The 18,283-nt window shown below is 39.2% G+C and overlaps 1 protein-coding gene across 1 annotated transcript in view; it reads left to right on the forward strand.

Moving 5' to 3' along the window:
- The window catches only part of DENND1A (DENN domain containing 1A), a 493,284-nt gene that overhangs the window by 117,512 nt on the left and 357,489 nt on the right, over positions 1 to 18,283 (forward strand). Inside the window, exon 4 of the mRNA XM_019658787.1 lies at positions 16,450 to 16,499. Coding sequence (XP_019514332.1) covers positions 16,450 to 16,499 — 50 coding nt within the window. The remainder of the gene's footprint in view (positions 1 to 16,449; positions 16,500 to 18,283) is intronic.

Consider the following 18,283-nt stretch of genomic DNA (forward strand, 5'->3'; position numbering starts at 1 on the left):
CACTTCTGATGACGGTGAACTACTGCTTGAACAACGGTGACCAAGTGTCCACTTCTATACATTTTTTTGGCACCCCGGGTATATCCTGAGTCCTCCCTCCTTCCCCATTTCTGGAAAAGAGAGAGTTTAAGAATGGGATGGGGTTGGACTGGCTTCTTAATGAAACTGTGTTTCCAAACCTCAAACATTTAGCCAAACTCAATTGAAAAATGGATACATTTTCTGATTTAAGGTTCTTTTAAGTGAAGATTTCTTCCTAATTTGGTCACTCCCCGGCTGTTACAGTTATATGGAAGGAATTCATTAAAAAGACAAATTCTTTTTGAGCTATTTCTGAAAGCACACCAAGCTATACAGCTATGATGTGCTACTACTGCTTACTAGAATCTCACTCCAGGAAATGGGAACCATGCAGTCCTTACTTACACATTCTTATTAGAAGTGTCCTCCTGGTTTTAGTCTGGCTCCGAAAAAGCCCCACTAAATTTTAGACATCTGTGAATCCTGTTGGATGGTCTTGTTTCTGGTGAGTTACCCAGTGATTATAACCAAGTAGACCGTGGCTGCTTTACACAGCGGTAGCCTGCCTGAGCCTTAGCTTTAGCCTCATGTAACCAGTGTCTATTGCTCACTGGGGCTCACCTACAAGCCCACAGTCATCAGGTCCTGTTCTTGTTCCTCCTAAGTTGCTCCCTAGTCTGTCCGATTCTGCCATTTCCTTCTGCATTCACACACTCAGCTTCTTCCCTGTGGACTCTTCCTAATGGCCTGCAACCCAGCGACCTTTTTTTCATCACTACCCTCCCCAAGGAGGCCAGAGATGTCTTTCTAGAACTAAGTTAAATCATGTCATCAAACATTTGTCTTGAGTCAAAACTCTTGATGGTTCCCTGGTGCCTTCAAGATCTACCCCAAGTTTCTTGGATTCAAGGCCCAGCACAATCTGACCTTGACCCAACCTCCAGCCCGGTTTCCTGCCACTTCCCTTTATAACCAGGAGTAGACTACCTCACCATTTCCCAGCATGCTTTGCTCTTTCCTACCTCTGCATTTTGCTCATGTTGTCTTTATGGTTGAAATGCTCCCTTACCCCAAATCTCCTCCGCTCCCCCCCAGTATACTTTGGTTCAGTTAACATTCAATGAACTGTTTGTGTCACTTCCTCTGTGAAACCTGCCCTGACTGAATTAGTCACTCTGTCCTCAGCACTTGGAGAGCACTTGGAACCTTGACTCGTTACATTGTATTGTTTATTGGCCTGTCAATCTGTGAACTCTTCCAAGTATAGGAATGAGTATAGTCAGTGTTAGCGGCTCTAGCAGCCAGGATAAGTGAGGGGCCAGTGGATAATTGTGCATATGAAGTATGTAATACACAGAGGTGCTCCAGAAAGGAGCGTGCAGAGGCACTGCAGCGGTGACTAAGAGCGTGGGCTTTGGAGCCAGGCGGCTGGGGTTTGAATCCAAGCCCTGTCATTTACTGAGCTTTACCTCCTTGAGATTTCATTTCCTCACCTATATAAACTAGAGATAATTATAGTAAAGACCTCATCGGATTGTTGTGAGGGTTAAATGATTTGAAACGTACAGGGTGCTCAGAGTAATACCTGGCATCTAATCATAACTAACAATTATGTAGTGCCTACTGTTTTGATGGGTAGATTTAAGATAGCAGGGTCACCTGGCTTTGGTGCTTCCGTTTTGTCAGGTGTTAGGGCAGTGTGTGCTTTCCTTTACCTAGAATTTCAGACTGATACTACGAAGAACTCTGGAAACTTTTCCTTCCTAAGCCTGCAGTATTCCAGAGCAAAATTTAGAGAAGTCGTGAAGGTAAGAGAGAGTACTTTGTCAAGGAAAGATGAAGAGTGAATCAGAAACAGTTCCTGAGTATTTATGTTCTAAATCGTATGGAAAATATGAAACTCTAAATGGCGATGAAGAGGGGTTTCAAATAACTAATTATTTTAAATTTATTTCAGTTGTGAAGTCTGTATATTGAGACTTTCCATATTCAAAACCTCAGAAATGTAGTCATGGGTCCCACTGTCCTAGTAAATTAGCCCTTTTGGTTGCATGTAGTACTTTGTATTATTATGTTAGTTTTCATTTTTAAAATCCTTATATGCAGTAAAGATTCCTTTGGCTGCCATTCTTTGAAACTGTCTAATTTTGGTCAGCTGCAGATTGCAAATGTGATACAACACAAGTCCAGGCTGTGGACTAGTCTGTGTGTGTGTGTGAGCGAATAGAGCAGGTGGGGGATGGTGGGTGGAAATGAAAAGGAATTTATGAAAGAATTAAGATTGTCTTTTAAAGAAAATTGAACTTTATCAAGGATCATTTACTTATATATCAACCTTGTGAAACATGTAATATAATATTGTTTCACATTGCTCTTATTTCTAGAATATTCTTATCTAGCCTGCTTATCTAGTAAATACTGACTCATCTCTGAAAAGTGAGCTCAGGGCCGGCCGAGTGGCGCATTGGTTAGGAGTTGGCTTGGGACGCCAGCTCTGAGCTTCAGGCCCCCGGTTCGGATCCCACATGAGGGCCAGCAACGCTGTGCCCTCTACAGCTAAGATGGTGAACAACAGCTCAACCTGGAGCTGGGCTACCGGGAGTCACCGGCAACGGTGTAGGCTGCCATGGGGTTGGCCGGCAGTGGACGTGAGCTTTTGTGAGCTGCCGTCCAATGGCCAGCGACCGATCTGCCTCACCTAGGAAGAACACAATGATCACAATACCAACATGGGCCAGTGAAGTGATGTCCTCCTCAACTTGACTGAAGAACAAAAGGACAGCAACTTGTCTGTCCCCCTTCCCTGATTCCCCCAATAAAATCTTAAAAACAAAACAAAACGTGAGCTCAATGTTCACCACCTCTGAGGAGTCTTTCACTCCCTCTGGGTAGACCTGACAGTACCTTTGTTTTTCCATGACCATACTTAACGCCAGAAAACCTAAAACCCTTTATTGCACATACTTGGTTATGGATCGCTTCCTCCCTGCAGCAGGAAGTCAGGGATCTTGTCTGCTTCATGTCCGCATCTAGGACCTGGTACTGGACCTCGATATTATTAATAGTAGGCTAAATATTTGTTATATAATAAACGACTGAATAGTATTCGCACTGTGATCTGGGGCTCATAATTAGAATGAAGTAGGACAGACTAAAACATACATTTATTAAATCCCATCTTATCTAGCAGAGGCTTAATGAGAGGCATTTATGATTCTTGTATTTGCATATATTTCAAACATGGTGCCTCTTTCAGCAACATCTAGTTTAGAAGTGTAAACTGTAAATTGTTGAGATCATTATTTTTATCAGAGAACTCTTCTAACCTGCCAGATTCTGGGGATCTAAACTTCGGGTAAATTGAGAAGTATTTCTGAATTTTTTAAATGTATCTGTTATAGTAAACAGATTTAATGGCAGCTAAAGTACTGTTCATTATTCACATTTCGCTTATTTCTAAAAATTCTAAGTGCTTTTTTTTTTTTTTTTTTTTTTCAAGTTTGGCCAAAGAAAAGTAGAAGACAAGTACTCCCATGTTCTATTAGATTAGGCTTTGGACATGTCACTTTGGGCAAAGGCTTTACTTTTTTAGCCTCATTTTTTTTCATCTGTAAAACATGGAAGTAATACTAATGTAGAATTGCAGGAGAAGTGGATATGATGTATACACAATACCTGAATTAGTGTAGATAAATGTTTTTTGACAGCATGAGGAAAATGGAAAGAGAAGCTCTTGCTGCTTCCATGTAATTGATGATGTCTGGTATTGCATTGTCATAGAATGTAGGTAAGTCCTTAATGTGGACAAAGATCCTGGAGTGAGGTGATAAAAACTAACTCTTCTAACACCCCTCCCCAATTGCCCATCACAAAACAGATGGAATAGCTATTTGTTTTTTGAATACCCTCCAGACCAGCCAGGGTTTTTCCCCTCTCTAAGGCTCTGATGACCATAGCATCCAGTCAAGGACACTTTTGAGAGTGGAGGGGGGCGCCATTATTACACAGAGATAGGAGTGTAACCGGGATTGCTCAGCAAGCTGGCATGTGGGTTACCCTAACCTAAGACCTTTTGACACAGCAACACACAGTTTTCATTCCACGCTGCTGCAGTTGGCAAGCGAGGGGGGAAGAGAGCTTTCCCTTCCTTTAGCATGGGGGGCTACCGCTGCGAAGTTTTAGCTCTGAGTGCTTGTAACTGCAGAGACAGAATCCTGATCATATAGGGTCAGAGAAGGAGAACCTCTCTCTTGAAGACCTCATTTGTAGTCAACAGAGCAGCAAGCTGAGGATTGTGGGAAGAGCTTGAGCTCTGGGGATGGACGAACTTGGGTTTGAATCTTAGCTTTTCCTTTTGCTGCCTATTTCCTCTCAGGCAAATTACCTTACTCTTTTACCTGTAACTAATTTTACTCAGCTTTCGAGGTTCAGTTCATGTAAAACAAGGTGATAATATCTATATAAGGCTACTGAAAGGATCCTCGAGCATGTGTAAACATTCTAGCCCAGGACACACATTAGCTGCTTGGTCAGTCCCCTTCCACTTGTCATTCAACCCTCTGCAGAGAGCAGTACAGGCTGAATCAGAAGAAACTGACATAAGTCAATTAGGTACTTTAAATTAGATACATAATTTTTATGTTACTGGGCAGAAATTATAAACCTTTGACAGAAATAACTAATCACATTTATACAAACTTTAGTTTTCTCTGTTCTTTTTCATTTTCTCTATCAAGAATAAATACCGATTCTCTCATAAATCCAAGCCTCCTTTGCCCCCTGTGGTCTCACAGCTTACTCTCAGGATTAGACAAGAAGACGCAGACTTTTAGCACTGTGCGTGGCAATAGTAAGTGCTCAGTTAATGCTGTTTTTCCCCTTCTAAGTCCCCAGACTATCACGTGGTCATTTTTGAGAACCGTTCACTGGATGCTTCCTCTGTGCTCGGTACTCGGCTCCACACTGGCAATGGATAAAAACCCCACCTTCCTTAACTCAGTCTAGTGGGAAAGACAGACCTGTATATATATTTCATCAATTCCAAGATGCACATTTAAAAAAATATTTTAACATCTCTGAAATTGGGGTGCATCTTACATTTGATGGTATATCATTTCATTTGCAGAATTTTTTTTTCCTAGTGGTACTGAAAATTAATAGTCTTATAATGAATAGCTTTTTTGGATGCAATGATATACAGCAGATGACTGCCATAAAAAGTCTTGCTTTCTCTGTATGTAGGAAAATGAACTTTGGGAGCTCAGAAGAAACACCAGGTTCTGAAGAGAGATTTAAGCTAGGCCTATTTAAATTCGTTACAATTCCTTTGTTGTTCTCTTTAACCCCACTCCTCTCCCTTTTGCCAGGATTATTATTAAGGCTTCTACATGAGGTTCATCTTCCTTCGTGGAGGCCTGAGATGCACCCAGCTGTGTGTCTTTTCCCTGTGGACATTTAGGGTCCTGAGATGTGGTCTGTCGGACGACAGAGTTGACATGGGAACTCAGGAGAAGTGAGGAGCTCACTGAGAGTAGCTTTGGAGTCCCCATGGAATCCGGGGACGTGCAGGTAGATGGAGGGGTTAGCAAGTGACAAGCAAGTGAGATGTAAAAGGGTTCAAACCCTCCTAGTGACTTCTGATACACTAGAATACAGTCTGGACTCTTTAACCTGCCCTATAGGGCCCCACACGATTTGGCCCCTACCAACCTGCCAACCTCATCTGGGGTCACTCTCTCCCTCACTTCCTGCTCCAACAGGCCAGGCTTTTCTTTAGTTCTTTCAGTGTGCCAAGGGATCTTGTTCAGTGACCCTTGCTCATGCTGTTACTTTTTTGGAGGCTTTTTCTCCCTTTTGCTCTTCCAGTTTTTGACCAGTGAATGCCCACTCATTCCTAAAGTCTCAGCTCAAAATGTCACCTCCTAGGACGTCTTTCCTGACCATTCCATCTAAATTCAGGCCCCTGTCATTTTGTCTTAGAGTGCTCTGGGTTTTTTTCCTTCACAGCTTCTGTCACAATTCAAATTGTGTATTAGGATATTCATTCGCATAGCGTCTGTCTTTCCAATTGGATTGCAAGCTTCATGCAGACAGGGCCTCTGGTACATTGTCTGGTTCTAAATATGTCATCTTGCAAAAGGAAATACATGTATTCTCTTTCTAAGGTGACGATGAACTTTGCCTGATCAGGGGCTCACTTGTCCTTGTTTGTGTTTATTAACACTTGGGAAGGTTTTAAGGAATCAGAAGCTTTTTACATTGATTTTGAAATTCAACAACCGCAGTAAGTACTTGAATCTAAGTCACACATCTGTCCCCCAGCAAGTATTCGTGTGGTCTGAGAGTCTTTCTCATTCGGATGGGGTGAAAGGGATTAGCAAGCTGCTGTATACCAGGAACTAGGTGATGCATCTGGATTGCTGACCTGTTGAACTTGAAGTTCCTGTGGGCATGAGGCAGGAATGTCCAAGAGGCAGTTGGAAATAGAGGCCTGACTCCAGATACAGTTTAGAAGTGAGGATTTGAATTTGAGCAATTTACATAGTGATGATAATTGAAATGAAAAGTATAAGTCGACTATTAATAGGAGAGGATGCAGAGAGAAGGAAGATAAAATCCTGGGAAGCAGATTTGAGGGAAAGGAGTTGAAAGAGGGGCCAAAAGCGAGTAATGAGAGAGGCAGAAAGAGGCCCTTCTGTGTTCACCACCCCACGGGACATTTGGCCTGTAACGTGTGGGAGTGAATGAGGGAGGGAAGCACCCGAAAAGGCTTCCTCCTCTTTTTATATTGTTGTTTAAAATATAACGAAATAACTCTCCAAGTGGAGAGCTTTTGTAATCCAGAGAGCATGAGTCCATTTAGCTGGTAAGAAAACCCTTGGACCTTACTGTAGTAGCAAACTATTAATATAAGAAGGATTGTTTCGCTGAAGAGTTGATGCCGCACACCAGTTGTGAATTCTGAGTGGTGCAAATATGTTTTATTCTTAATTCTTTTTTAAAATTTTAAATAAAAAGAGCGTGCACGTTTGTATGCAGTAGACATTTGGCCCTTTATCACGAATCATGTGAATTGCTGGCTCACTAAAGAACCAACATCGCTGGCACGTAACCTTTCAGGAATGTCTAACTTTGAGTTTTGGGGTGTTGGTGAATTTGTGTATGTTCTGTGACTGCACTACCTGACACTCTAAATTTGGGTTTGGCAAACTACCTCCAGCTGGCCCAATCCTGCCTGGGGAGGGTTTGTGTGTGACCTTTGAGCTAAGATGGTTTTTACCTTTTTGAAGAGGTGTGAAAAGAAAACCAAACCAACAAACAAAAAACCCCAGAAGAGTCTCTTACAGAGGCCCTAAGTGGCCCACAAAGCCTAAAACATTTACCAACTGGCCCTTTAGAGAAAAAGTTTGTTGACTCCTTTTATAAGTTTGTAAGTTGTACATGAAATGAACCAAAAATGTCATAGGAATACCTCAAATTGGTGACTGCAGTTCCAGACTGTCTTGCATGGCTTAAGGCTTTTCTGTTAAATAGTGACTGAGCTGGACACATTTTTGTTGGTGATATGTGACCTTGATTGATGGAAACCGCCTCGTGTGACTTGACAGTGTGGTCAGAGGATAGAAGCCCTCTGCAATGCATGGTGTCTCATAGAACAGCTCTGGGAAATATTTACACCTGTTCTAGTACCACCGTTGTGTTCAGTTTATCCCAGGCAGCCTCAGGTAAACAATAGCATCTACGTGTTGGAGCAAGATACGTAAAGTAAAATAAAACATTTGTGTGGAATTGAATTATTTTCTTTGCGTTTTGCTGGCCCTCTGAAGAGACATTTTTCTAGTTGCAAAAGAGCAAAACCCTTGAGTATTAGATTTTAGAAAACTGAATTGTATAATTTTTTTTTATTTCAATAGTGTTTCATATCACCTGCCTTCTATCTTGGTGAGGAGATGTCATCAATCTGTTCTGAGTATAAATTTCTTCAGTTCTCGAATCCTCCTGATATCATCCTATCAGAATCTGCAAGTTGCAGGAACTACATGTTGATCTGAAATAGTTCTGTAATTGGAGATGACTGTTTAGTGAGGCCCTGTCTAATCAATTGCTAAATAATTCTCTCTCAAAAGCGGATTTGATATTTACATTTTGATTTTCATATTCCGTTCACAGTGTTTGTTGACAGCATCTGACATCCCCTGCCGCTGGATAAATAAAGCCCATTATTTCCTTTTCAACGTTTTAAGCGATTGCTCTCATACAAGAGAGCTAAGAAACAGAAGGTTAGGCGTATTAACAAACCAGGAACCTGTCTATCCAAAGAGGCCGGAACCTTGGTTAATATGCCTTGTTAACTGATGATTTCAGCTTCATACTGGAAGCGCTAGAATAATTTGTATAAACCAAGCAGTACAGATTCCTTATTTTAGCACTAAGACTTACAAAGGCTTCTCTTAGCAGCCTTTAATTTTGTACTTATGTATGTGACATAGCCTGTGGCTGTGATAGCTGCAGTGAATCTCCAGTTGTTTGGGGATGAAAGGAGGAGGCAGCTGGAAACTCGGTAGCTACATCTAGCTGTCTACCTAGAGAAGGCCTTGATTTCAAGTTTATCTAAACAAGCTCGACTAATCCCAACTATCTGGGGGGATCCACTGTCAAAACAAGCAGCGTGGCCCTGAGGCAAACACAGCTATACAGAAATGAAGGCTGGGGCTTCCAATACTCCGATGACTGCATACTGGAGGCTTTTTTTCCCTCCTGAAAGAGGGTAAGAGAGGTAGCATTTGCATAATGCCTTTTCATTGGAAACTTTTGGAAAGCTGACAGACCTCCAGCTTATAGATCTGTAGCCACAATACAGAGTCTATAGGAGAATCCTTGAATGACCTAACCATATTGAAAGAAAATATAAAAGCGTCCAAGTATAGCCAAGTGAGAGAGGAAAAGAGGCTGATGCATTGTCTAACATCTGCTGTACTTCTCGTTAGTTTTGTTCTTTGCTATTCTGTGTGGACTTTGGAGCAGCCTAAGACAGCCTAACGTGAATCCTATAATCTTCCTTCTGAATATTTATGTAGTGTGCCAGCTTCTAAGCTGTCCTTTGCGTTTTCCTACTTCCCCCTCATTTTCATGCTCTCAAATGAGGCCAACATTTCAAAAGCTAAATAAATGTTTGTGAATGTTTATAAAAGATTTGCATAAATTTGTCCTTGTCTGACAAAGATCACTTTTTTCTTATGCCAGTTCTGAAAAAATTTTTTTTTTAGGGTTTTGGTGCTTGTCTTGACAACAAAGTCCTGCATCGCAGAACAATGATTGCTGATTAAGTGGGTCTGCAATTGTGACTGAATAGGCTTTCAAGATACTGGGTGAAAAAGCCTATCATCTGAAGGCTGAATTATAGAATTTAGAAAATGTTATCAGAAGGACACATTGAAATCTATTTTTTGATACCATATCATTAGATAAGACAAAGAGTTCTTACACGTTAAAAGTATAACCACCTACGGTTTAAAAAAATTTCTCCTGTATAAATTTTAATAATTAGAATGTTTCAGTAGCTCAGCCTATCACTTTTCTTTCCTGTGGTTGAACATATTTAAAAGTAATTTTTTATACCTTAGGCACCTTTTGGAAACCATAGCTCTACCAGTTGTTCGTATTAATATGGTTACTGGGGTGGTGATTAGGTAGTTCTTTAAGACATCTGAATGCACAATCATACCTTGAGAAAATATAAACTACATGAAATGTGTTAGAGCTTAATTATATCATACACACACACACACACACACACACACACACACACACACACACACACACACACACACACACACCATACACTTATTGCCGATGTGTTTGCTGAATTCATTTATCTTTTAAAATTAGAATGGATTTTTGTGGGGTGGCAGGGGATGTTGTGGGTAGAGGTGCTAATTTAGTTCAGAGATATTTGAAGATTGGCAGGTGGGAGAGGTAACAGCCAGTTCTGTTAGTCCTTTGGTTGTATTGGTTTAGAGGTTTAAGTTGTCATTAAGGCACAAACTAGAGCCACTTCTCTGACACAGTTTTTATCACATCTGCTAGGCTTGTGTCCCAAGAGGAGACGTGGAGAGCAGTGAATTCAACATGGGCCCATTATCGACTGCTTTTTCGTGTGTTGTAAAAGGAGTGCGACCTCAGGGAGGCTTGGAGCCTCCTCCCGCGTAATGTCCAAGTCAGATTTGAAGGACTGGTGGCAGGAAAGCTTTGGCCTTGGGGTGTGAATTCTGAGAAATAGAGGCACAATTAAGTTTAAAAAATTCAACGACTTTGAGCTTGATAATGAAAGATTTTTTTCTAGACTAATGTGAGCAGAAAAGTTGTCCATCTGTGCACATTTTTATATGCACTTAAAATATTTAAAAGCTGACAGCTTTTAATGTGCTTACAAAATACTATTTCTATCAGTGCTCTTTTTTTTTTTTTTTTAAAATACTATCTTCCTGAGGGCAAGTTGCTTCTTCAGTGAAACCATGTTTGCAGTTTTACTGCTGGGACCCCGTTTCTTTGGTATGTGCTGACTTGTGTCCCCTTCCCCCCGTTTTCTCCCACTTCTCTTCCTTTTAAATATATTGATAACATAAATGTGCAGATAATAGGATTTAAAATGTTAAGGAGGTGAACAAGGCAAAATATTTTAGAGTAATAATATTAAGTCCAAGGAATTCTGTTACTGATGCCATCGAATGCTAATTCTAAGAGATTCTAACCAAATCATGTGTTTGTTTTGGAAGTATTTGAAACAAGTGTCAAGAAGTTTATTGGTGTTTAACATTGACCTTGTAAATGTAGCTCTCTCATTTTCAACCTCTTTGCTGTAAGGTTTAAAGTTAATAAAATGAAATCTTAGAGTAGAGGATTTTATATAATATTTAATTTGAGAATAACTTTGTTTTGAGTAAGTTTTGGAAGACAGGAAAGGATACAAAAAGGTAAAATGGTTTTGGTAAATGAAAAAAAATTTAAATAAGCTCCAGTATTTTTACTTTGTACTTAAAAGGTCATGAAGATTTACACTTAAAAGTAGTTCTAGAGGTGGCCCTTGTGCTTTTGTAAGCATTCCACCTGTGGACTTAATGTACTTAATGATTTAGACATAAAGTTTATGTGATACATTATAGAATATGATGAATTTATATTTCATTATAATTTTATCGTTTAGTTAAAACATTGTGCATATTAGGTATTATACAAATTAGCATAATATAACATATGCATGATTCGAAATGAACTGAAGTTTATAAGAAGTAACCTGGGAGTAAATATTGAAATATACCAGAGAAAGGAAGCAGCCTCCGTAGCGTTAGAGCAGCGCTGTTAGAAATTTGACCCTGCTTTTATGTTCCGGTGTTGAAAGGCCTTTTTGTAAAATCCCTTATTCAAAGCTTTTCCCACTGAAGAAAAAAAGTTTGGTTGTAACTATAGTATGGATCTTGGATTTAATTTGACATTTATAGGGTAGGAGAAAAATTATATTTCCTGTTTTCATATATAGGAAATTTCTGATCAACATTCTTAAACTTGGTGCTAATTAAGCTTTAAGACCTTCTTACCATTCTGTTTTACCCTTCTTAATCAGAAGCGTTAAAACCTCTGGTAGCTTTCACTTGGAGTCCCTGGTTTTAACTTGAAATGGCTTCAAGTCAAAATTTTGTTAGCTTTTTGTATGTTTTGATTTTGTGTGTGTTCTGTTTTTAACTTTCAACTTGATTTTTAAGATCATCAATCAAAGGCTTTTCTTTCAAGTCAGTTGCACTGATCTCAATTGCAGGACTTAGAGGGTCAGCATAGCCCTTGTGCTATTAAAAAAAATGTTTAAGCATAGAAACAGGGTATTTTAGGAATTTGAGCTCCACGGATGTTTTCATCACACGTCTACATTTTGAAATGAACAAATCAATTAGATGGAGGAAACACAGGAAATGTTCTGCCGGCTCCCCACCTCACCCTTCTTCACTCTCTTTTTGGACAGAGGTAAATTATCGGCTGCTCTACTACTAGCTTTCTGCAAGCTGCAAAGAGGCTGATTGTAGCTCTACATATTTTCAAACACATTCATTTACTCAAGCTATCTCTTTATTTAAATGTTTTCCTGTACACATTTTCTTTTTCCTTTAGAACTATTGAGAACAAGCCTCATCTCCCCACATTCTGTCACCCCAGTGGACATTATCATCAGCCTGCACTTTTGTCTTTCAGATGGCTCGTATTTGTGGGGTGCGGCCCTCTGTGCCTGTCCGTTGTTGTCATCTGCCAAACACAACTAATTTTTGTTTATGGATTTCAACGAAGCAATGAAAACAAAGTATTTGACATCTGATCTGATGGCTGTTGCAGGGTCTCTTACATCCTCTCCACCCCACACCCCAAATTCAGGGTGAACTGGGGTAGCCTTCTCATTACCGATAATCCCAGTCAACTTTATTTCAAGTTTAAGTCTTCAAAGTTTGGCTTCCATGTAGGATTCTATGATGAATAACATTATCAGATTTTAAAGCTTTACTGGGTTTTGAAGAGAACGGCTCCATTTCAGCATAACACAAAGTACTTTCTCCAGATTGGAGTACATTCCCTTGATGGGCCTTCTGACTGGATGAGAATTCAAATTGGGTGAAATGAATCCAGAAAAGAGGAAGATGAATCTTGAGTTCATTTCTGATTTCCCCTTGCGAGGGAGTCCAGTGTTAGGTGTCTTGATTGCATATTTTGATTCCATCTGAGGCCTAGCATCTCCTTGTAGGCAGAGCCCTGTGGATGTTGCTACTTTCCACTACCCTGTGCAAGCTGCTGCTTAATATATGCATAACGAAGGGTCTGTGCAACTGCCTGTCATCCACACCTCCCCCTGCCCCCTCTGCTCTTACGTCTTCCCACATGAGGCATCGTATATTTTGTTAGGAAGAAAAGCCCTTTTGGAAATTGCCTATTTCATAAATTGTCTGGTGACACAAAGGGGTTGAACGCTGTATTCCTGTCTCATTTATTTTGAAAACTTTGCTACTGAACTCACCTAATCAATGAGCTCGGTGTTGTCTCCAATAAGTTATGTGTTGGATATATTGATTGGGAGGGATTTTAGAAAACCCGTCTGGGGTTTATAATGTCAGCAGTGTTTTGATTATGAAAAGAGTTGGAACCTGGGGACATGGAACCAGGTGGCGAATGTCCTAAAGCCGGTGGTGACATGGTGGACTGGTTCCCTCCTGGGATGCGGTTCATGGCCTGCACTTTAACTGTGGTGACTGGCTACTATAGATTCACTTTTTTTGCTCATTAAAATGTTAAAAAAATCAAACTGTACATAAAAAGATTTGTGAAAATATAAACTTGGGAATTGATCCGGAGAGCTGGCACAACCTTCCCCACCCCTCCTCCTCAGCAATGAGGTCATTTACATTTCATCAGCTGTCCTGCATCTCTAGGATCCGATTTACGTGGCCTGAGTGGAGGTTGTGCTGAGGCTGGGTGTCTGAAAGAGTGTGTGTAGGCAAGGGTTGGGGCGGGGGGGGATTTGGGGGGGCAGGCAGAGAAAACAGGGAACTGACCATCTGCAAAGAAAGGTCCCTAGCCAAAGACACAGGTTCCAGAGAGAAATAGGGGTTGGTAACTAGCTAATGACTGTTTTCCCAGTAAAGCTGATGCTGAAAGACACTCTGCTATAAACATAATGCTCCAAATATGTTTAAATTAGGAGTTTAATATCCTCTCTCCTGGAGAGTGGTACTTTTCATATTCAAGTAATTGTGTTTTTCTTTGGAAAAAGAGTATAAGGTAGTTAGCTATTTATATGTTGAGAAAACATCAGTATGAAGAAAATGTGTTTATTTCAGCAGTTTTTATTTACAAGAAGCATTGCTTGTTTTTCTTCCCTCTTCCTGTCCTCCACTTCCTAAACTAAGAGGTAGATCTTTTCGGTTTTGATAGATAACGAGTGAATATGCCTAACAGAGTAGATGCTCATTTTTGTTTTCTTCTCTGACAGCACACCACTGTCTTGTTTGACTTAAATTGGAATATCAAGCTCTTCTAATATCACAAACATGAAGAAACATATTGTCATGCACAAACATGTGCCTACATTTGCCTATATTCTCTTCCTTCCTCCCCTCCCCCTGCCCCATGCTTAATTAGACTTATCACTGCTTTCTTGAGTAAAAAGGAAAGCTCTTGGGAGGTGGCTTATACTCAGCCTACATTGGGTATTTTGATATTTGTTCTAATATTATCTGACAGACAAGTTCACGGTTGGTTATTACTCTTGACATTAGAAAGGGGTAAGTAGTTTCTATATTGTAGTGAGTAATAAGTTGGGCATATTAGCTTCCTTTGACTCTGCTGTAGAGCACAATGCTCTCTCGTAGCCATGGGGGTCCTTTCTTTCAAAAATCTTGAGGCCTTTTGGCAGCTCAGCTCCAGCATAGAGTAGAGAGGCACTTCTCTACCTGTAACTTTTGAGGGGTGAAGGATAGCTGTCTTTGTAGCTGTCTTGGCATTGAGTGAGCCTTGGTACAGGGTTGTAAAGAATGCTCACATGTATACTGAAGTCAAGAGATGCTTTGTGGCATTTGAAACTTGAAGTGAAAGGAGATATGTAAGGAGTTTGTTTTTTTTTTGCATGTAAACTGTAAGAGTTTGTGTATGTGGGTTATATTATATTTTATAATTGGAGCTGCAGATACTAGAATGGATATTTTTTATGATCTCTTTCCCAATATTTGCTTGATAATAACATTATGCACTGAGAAATTGCTCTTGTTTTTGCTGATTCCCTGTTAGGCACTGCAGTTTATTTAAATATGATGAGTTTTAAAACAATATATAAGGACTTTTGAATGCCACATTATGAAATTAAGTACGATATCAATACTGCTTCTTCGAATATGCTTAGGTGTGCTTATCCACTCTTCTCCATCTTTTTGTTTCCTATTCCTTGACATGTCTTAATAGTGTTGTGATGTATATAGTACCAGTCCGATGATATTAAAAAATAGGATATGCTCAATTGAATCATGTAGGCGGAACATGCCCTGGCAGACAAGCCAGTGTGCTTTCTGCCTCATTGAGTGGGTTATTAGATTGATGTGGTTTATTTTTTGAATGATAGAACTGGTTTGAAAAATAAATGAAGCGAGAAGCATCAATTCAGTTAGCATTGATAAGTTGTTATTATTGGTCAGAAAAGTGCTACATTTGTAAACTGATCTTTAATTTATCACTTGGATTAGGATTTGCAGTGGGCAGGTTTGTTTTAATTTGAAACAGCTTCTCCATGACTGAAAAATGTGTTCTTCATTTTGTCTTGAAATTGGGATTTTAAATAGTTAAAGAGCAAATCAAATGCATGAAAGAAATACTTTTTCTAGAAAATTATAACGTTGGTCTATGAACTTAAGGACTGACTGTGGGCTGGCTAAGGCTGCAGTTAAAGTCAAGCTTGAGAAAACTCTATAAAGGAAGTAATAATTAATTACTTGTATATGTGCTTAGCTATGTACATGAAATGTGTCCACTGGGAAAAGTCACACCCCGCTGTGTATTGTGTCTCATACAGAAGTGTTCTTTTCTTAATGTAAGAAGCTTCTCTTTTATGAATAAATCCCTGGAATGTCACTCTGTTTTTTTGTTCCCTTGTATATTTCCCCTGAATAATGTGCTTAGTTTTATGTACCTACATATTTGGAAAAAGATATGTAAACTGATAGTTTCCTTTGGATTTTTACAAATTACAAGCAGGTAAGTGTGTCCAATTATGATGACATGTAAGTAAAAATAGTAGGTACTTAAAATTGTTCCAGTTTGATTACAAAATAAATTTATGTCAGAAACTGCTTTGTAAAGTAAGCAAATGAAGTTTTACACCCTAAAAAATGGAGCTGCTGACAATCAGGGATAATTATCTTCAAGTTGGCTTTCTATGCTGTTTGTGATTTGGCCTATTGATGTTGGGAAGTGTTGTCTAATCCCGGCCCCCTCTGTTCCTAGGTAACAGGCAAAAACGGTGCCAGCAACAGCGGCCCTGGCAGGCCAAACCCATGTGGCTCGGTGTTATTCACTCTGATCCATATGGTCAGGCTGGAGATGGTCCCTGGAGGGGTGTTAACACTCAGCAACCCAACCGCCTCCCTCCCTTCAGAGCTTTCCTGCATGGCTCCTGCTGCTTGCCCATGTGTGATTCTTGATTAATTTTTCATTTTTAATGAAGTTTGATCATGTTTATTATTTCTCATGATTGACTGCCTGGTACTCCTCCCATGTAATTGATAAAGCCCATATTTCTTCATCTGTCTCCTCTTTCTTTAGGGTAAAGTTGCTAGATTGTGTGCCATGGTTAATGTTAGATTTATTGGTCCCATTAGATGTATAAATTATCTCTCTTTCTCTCCACAGGAAGTTCTACAGACTTTGACCAAGTTTTGTTTCCCCTTCTATGTGGACAGGTAGTGTCAGATTTTCAAACTTTACTAGAAAAAAAAGCGTCAATAAACCTGCTGTGGAAAATAAAAACCATACCATTCTTAACATCCTGTCTGCTTAACCATGATTTAAACCGCCTATGTTCCAAGGAGAGTTGCAGTAGTCTCCTTTCCTGGGGATTTTATTGACACTATCAAAAAGTTTAAAGCTGAGAGCTTTACATTGGTTAGTTTGTGAGATACATTTTGCATGACATTAAATTCTTGATTTTGGTGATCAGACTCAAACCATGATTAAGAATGGTTGGCTTTTAATCCGGTGCTATTTAATTTGTATTTAAACATGAATATCTTTGACTTTACCAAGTAATATTATGTGACTCCGTGGCCTTGTGAGTATTATATAGACTATTTTTCCTAGACTCCAACTTAAAATTTAAATCTTGTTTAAAGGTGTTCCGCTGTTAAAAAGGCATGTTGCTAAACAGTGTCTTGCATTTTGTTGAGGTGGCTAAGAATGGTATCTCTAAGGAAATAAGCATTTCCTATAGACTTCTAGACTAAAATACAAAATCATGTAAACATTGCCTTAGTATTTGCATTATGATGAACTGTTTCTTGGAGAGGTTTCTTAGAGCTCCAAGATAATGAAAATAGTCTAAGGATCTTTTTTAAAAGATGTGCCACTGGTGAATGGCTTATTTTATAAATAAGCTTATTTTTAAATGGCTTTTTAAAACAATTTTAGAGGAGCTCCCCTCCACACACTTTATAAAACTATAATTTACTACCAACATTAATAAAACCATAAAACAATCATCTTCATCTTATTTTCAAGAAATGTCTATTGTGTTTTTCATTACAGTTTAAGTATTATTTTTGCAATTATTTATTTTTCCATTTGATTGCTTTCTCTTTGTGATTTTTCTCTTAATGGAAAATTGAACTATGAGAAGCGTACAAAAGTTACATCTTAAAAATCCCACTCTTAGCGATACAGAGGTTTTAGAAAACATTATCGTTAAGTAATAAGTGCCATAATATGTTCCAAGAACGCTCTAAAATGTGCCTGTCTTCAGGAAGGTTCTATCATGTATTTTAGTATGAAGATTTTGGTGATTTCAAGTGCATGTGGGTAGTAGAAGCATCCTGATTTATTCGGCATAAACCTAAAAATGGTGTGAGATAGGAATTGGTAGCCAAAGGAATTTAAAAGAGTACCAAGAAGCAAAAGGAGTACTAAAAAGCAGCTCTGGAATGGTGCCAACCACTTAAAAACACTGTTTTGCCTGGTTCTAACATGTTATTTTTTTAAGCCAATCAACCATTGTAGTATTTCCAGACTCAGGCCTTTTTAAACCCTGGTACCAGCGCTGTGTTAGGAGCAGGTTGATGCTCAGAGCAGAATAGCCTTAATTTTAAGAGGGTCAGTCTTTGTAATGAGAGTCCTCTTGTCTCTTCTTTATCCTATTCCTTCTAAAAATAGCAAGCAAGGTTTTGTTTAGAGACGTTTAATGCAAACTTCACATTGATATGTATGAATTAGCGATGCGTGAAATCTCCTCCAGTCACTTATAAAATGTATTACAAATTATGGCAAGGGCATATTTATACAAATTAATAAAGCTGAAATGTTTTTAAAATGTGGTTAGGTGTTTAACAAAGAAAAATACGAGAATACATTTATACAAGATTTCTTGTTAAGAATGGTGATCTGTTTTGGATAGGTGTTCCTTAATTGACTTTGTAAAGTAACATTAGAAAAAATCTGCAGTGAGATTAAATCTCCCTCAGTGTGTGCTGTTCAC

The sequence above is a fragment of the Hipposideros armiger genome, unplaced genomic scaffold (assembly GCF_001890085.2).
Source record: "Hipposideros armiger isolate ML-2016 unplaced genomic scaffold, ASM189008v1 scaffold_290, whole genome shotgun sequence".
Lineage (NCBI taxonomy): Eukaryota > Metazoa > Chordata > Mammalia > Chiroptera > Hipposideridae > Hipposideros > Hipposideros armiger.